Source organism: Hypoxylon fragiforme (assembly GCF_022984875.1).
Source record: "Hypoxylon fragiforme strain CBS 206.31 chromosome Unknown GGS25scaffold_8, whole genome shotgun sequence".
NCBI classification, from domain to species: Eukaryota; Fungi; Ascomycota; class Sordariomycetes; order Xylariales; family Hypoxylaceae; genus Hypoxylon; species Hypoxylon fragiforme.
Window position 1 is genome coordinate 1,464,822 of NW_026054763.1, and position 3,174 is coordinate 1,467,995.

At 49.1% G+C, this 3,174-nt stretch overlaps 1 protein-coding gene across 1 annotated transcript; it reads left to right on the top strand.

Annotated features, from left to right (window-relative positions):
* The first annotated feature begins 1,353 nt into the window (after positions 1–1,353).
* GGS25DRAFT_414812 (uncharacterized protein) lies at positions 1,354–2,863 on the top strand. Its single transcript, XM_049258515.1, has 3 exons — positions 1,354–1,632; positions 1,742–1,804; positions 1,876–2,863. The coding sequence occupies exons 1-3, from the start codon at positions 1,468–1,470 to the stop codon at positions 2,626–2,628; spliced, it is 981 nt and encodes a 326-aa protein (XP_049113865.1). The 5' UTR covers positions 1,354–1,467; the 3' UTR covers positions 2,629–2,863.
* Positions 2,864–3,174: the final 311 nt, after the last annotated feature.

Sequence of the window (3,174 nt, forward strand, 5' to 3'; positions counted from 1 at the left end):
CTTGTTTTCCACCTGGCAACCTGGGCAGTCTTCCCGTCTGCCAGTCTTCAAATCTTGCTGCAACGGAACAGATCATTCCCAGCTTCTTGGACCCCGTCGCTGCGCGTCACTCATCACCGGGGGTTCCTATCCATCCCTTCCGCTTCCATCAAGCCGCAGGCCGGGTGAGAGTTTTGTCAAACTCACTTGCATCTCGAACGCTTACCACCTAAACTAAGCCTTTAAGGTACCATCCATCCTTTCAGGCTGCGACCCTACGTGCCTAGCTTGGAAGCAGTTCAATTCCCGTGATACTCGATCCGCCTTTACTATCGCTTTTTGAGATTCACTATACCTAATAATATCTACCTACCTGGATACTTATTTGACTTTTATTATTACATTAATACTTTGTTTACCTATCATTGTCATTATTGTTACCTACTATCTGTCCTCCTCAAGACAGACAGACAGTCAGTCAGTCAGTCACTCTTACTCATTGTCCGCCACCAACCCAATCAACCATACATACCATCCCACGCTCCGTCTGGTACGGTGACACCGCTCCACAGCGTCCGCGCACAACAATCAACTCATTGGTTTTGCTGCCTTGTCCGGGAAAAGACACCGTTCCTTCTCAGCTGACAGTCATATTCGCCTCCCCCCAATCTCATAACAAAACTTGCTTGCTGGCTGGCTTATCTTTTGACTTGTTGCGCTGTCTTATGTGTCTCCCTCACTCATACAATACAATAATACAATCCAATTATCTCCATACCTACATATCTACCTAGGCCTACCCAGGTACTAACTTACCTACCTACATATACAATCTGGTCTTACGATATTGGAGTTACGGTTTTATCCCCAAGATTAAATCGTATTATTCCTTTTTTTTTTTGCCTTTTTTTTTTCTTGTTCAAGTTCTACTTTACTTTGAACAAGTTCCAGGTTGTTTGTGACGGTGCAGCGCTGCAAAAGCCCTGTAGGTCACCATTGCCACCCGTTAAGGATTGGACCTGCACGCCACACCATAATCCCTGTTTGGGTGTCGCCGTTGTGCCTTGTCACTTTTCCCTAATAGCCCTGGCCCCCCCCTAAATAGGCCCCTCCTTTTGCTGCAGTAGGACTCTTTTGTGCCGCGGAGCCCTCAAGCCCAGGACCCACCAACAAAAAAAAAACTGTCTTTGCCGCCCTTTTCTCCTCCCCACCCTCCACCATCCAATCCAACCATTCCATCCCATCATCCATCCATCCATCCATCCATCCAACCCTCTTCTTCCTCTTTCGCTCCCTCCACCCTTTCAATTCCTTTCCTCTCTCTCGACCGCTCATTCTTCTCTAAATCTTAATTTATCCATTCATCTACCTTTGTTGTCCTTTTACTCCTCGACCCTTTCCCTTTTTTCCTCTTACCCTCCCCCCGCTCAACATACATACCTACATAATCGTCGTCGACCGGTAATTCACGCATATTTCGAATAAACGATGGCTGCTAGAAGACCAGCACCGTCGGGTGGCAACACGCTACCTACGCAAAACCGCCAGAATGAGTACTTTGTTCCAAGGGACGGAATCGATCGTGAGGTAATCACGGCCGACATCTGTCGCTACCTTGGCAACGATGCACTCGTTCGGCCTGGCACATACGAGGTACGATTGATTTGATTGATATTCTTTTCTTTTGTTTTCTTTTGTTTTTGAAAAATCAGAATCAGTACATGTTTTCGCAACTCCACTCTAACATTTGAATGTGATGCAGAACCCTTCGACCGGCCAAATCATTCAGGGTTACTACATAAATGCGTATCGTAACCTGACGACAGTGAGTTGACTTTTTCGCGATGCGATTTCGGATATGACAATCGCTGACTGGGGGTTTTCTACTGCGTGCAGGCTATGATTGAAGACCTGAAAGCAGATTCGGCGCGCTGGGACCAAGAAAGGCGGCAGCAATCGGCGAGCCGTAACAATGCTGCGGGAGGTACTATAGCCTCGAGAGACTCGAATGGCGTATATGTCAGACTCTCTAACTCCCCTATAGTCCAATATAGAAACTCGGACACACACCAATCCCGTCAATACTACGGACCTACCGAGGCCGGATTCGCGGCGGCGGATCCAAACCGAGATCCGTACGGTGATGCTACTCCCAGGTACCCAGGCACTGGTTCCGCAGGATATACAGGTGCCTCTGGCGCGTATGCATCGCAGCCATATCCTCAGGGTGGGTATAGTTCTCAACAAGGGTATACTACCCAGGCGCAATTTCAGACTCCTGCCGGAGGTGTGAATTATCCTTCTATGGCTCCGCAAGGGTTTGGCCAGGCCGGCCAGGAGCCTCCTTTCCAGCTGGTTGGAGCAGATTCGAGAGTGGCGAACAACCAACAGGCCATGTATAATGACCCGTACGCAGGCTCAAGAGACCCGAGAGACCCTAGGGATCAAAGGACGCCCATGACCACAATGCCGGCAAGTAGGACTACTTACGCAACTTCAGGACCACCTGCACCTCAGGGCTATCCATCATCGGCGCCTGGCGGTGGATTTTACCCTTCGAACCCGTCACCGTCGAACCCGTCCTATGCGCCTACCGTGCAACCTGGAGATCCATTCTATGGACGCGGTGCGTACACCACAGGTTTATAATCCACCTCCCTATTCCCCTTTCTGATTGTTTAGCATCTCCAGCAGGCACAACCTCCTACGGTTCAGCACAAGATCCACAGTATGAAAACACCCCTGCCCCCCGTACCTCAACCACCACAACCAGTACTCAAATTCCAACTAGTGGAGCGTCTGCGCGGCATCGTGAAAACAGGGACAGCGTCGATCGCCATACCGATTCCAGACACGCTCATCGGCCTCATCGCTCTGGACGAAACTAAAAACCGCTGGAGTATACTAGGCGGACTCTTCTTCCGTCTTGTCTGTGATTCTTCCTCCATGATTAATTGTTTTCATTGCCGAGATTCCCAGGATTTGGAGTCCCTAACAAACCATATCGTGGTCCTGCTCCGGAATTTTTGCCATGCAAAAAAATAATGGATAGACCGGGTTTTGAATTTTTACAGACCTTTGTGTGTCTTGCGCAGTTGCAAGTTTGCGACTTTTGAATAATGTTGTTACCACCCGAAACCACTCTCATGAGGAAGAGAAAGGAGAAGAGACCTGGATCCAACCAACCAATCAACC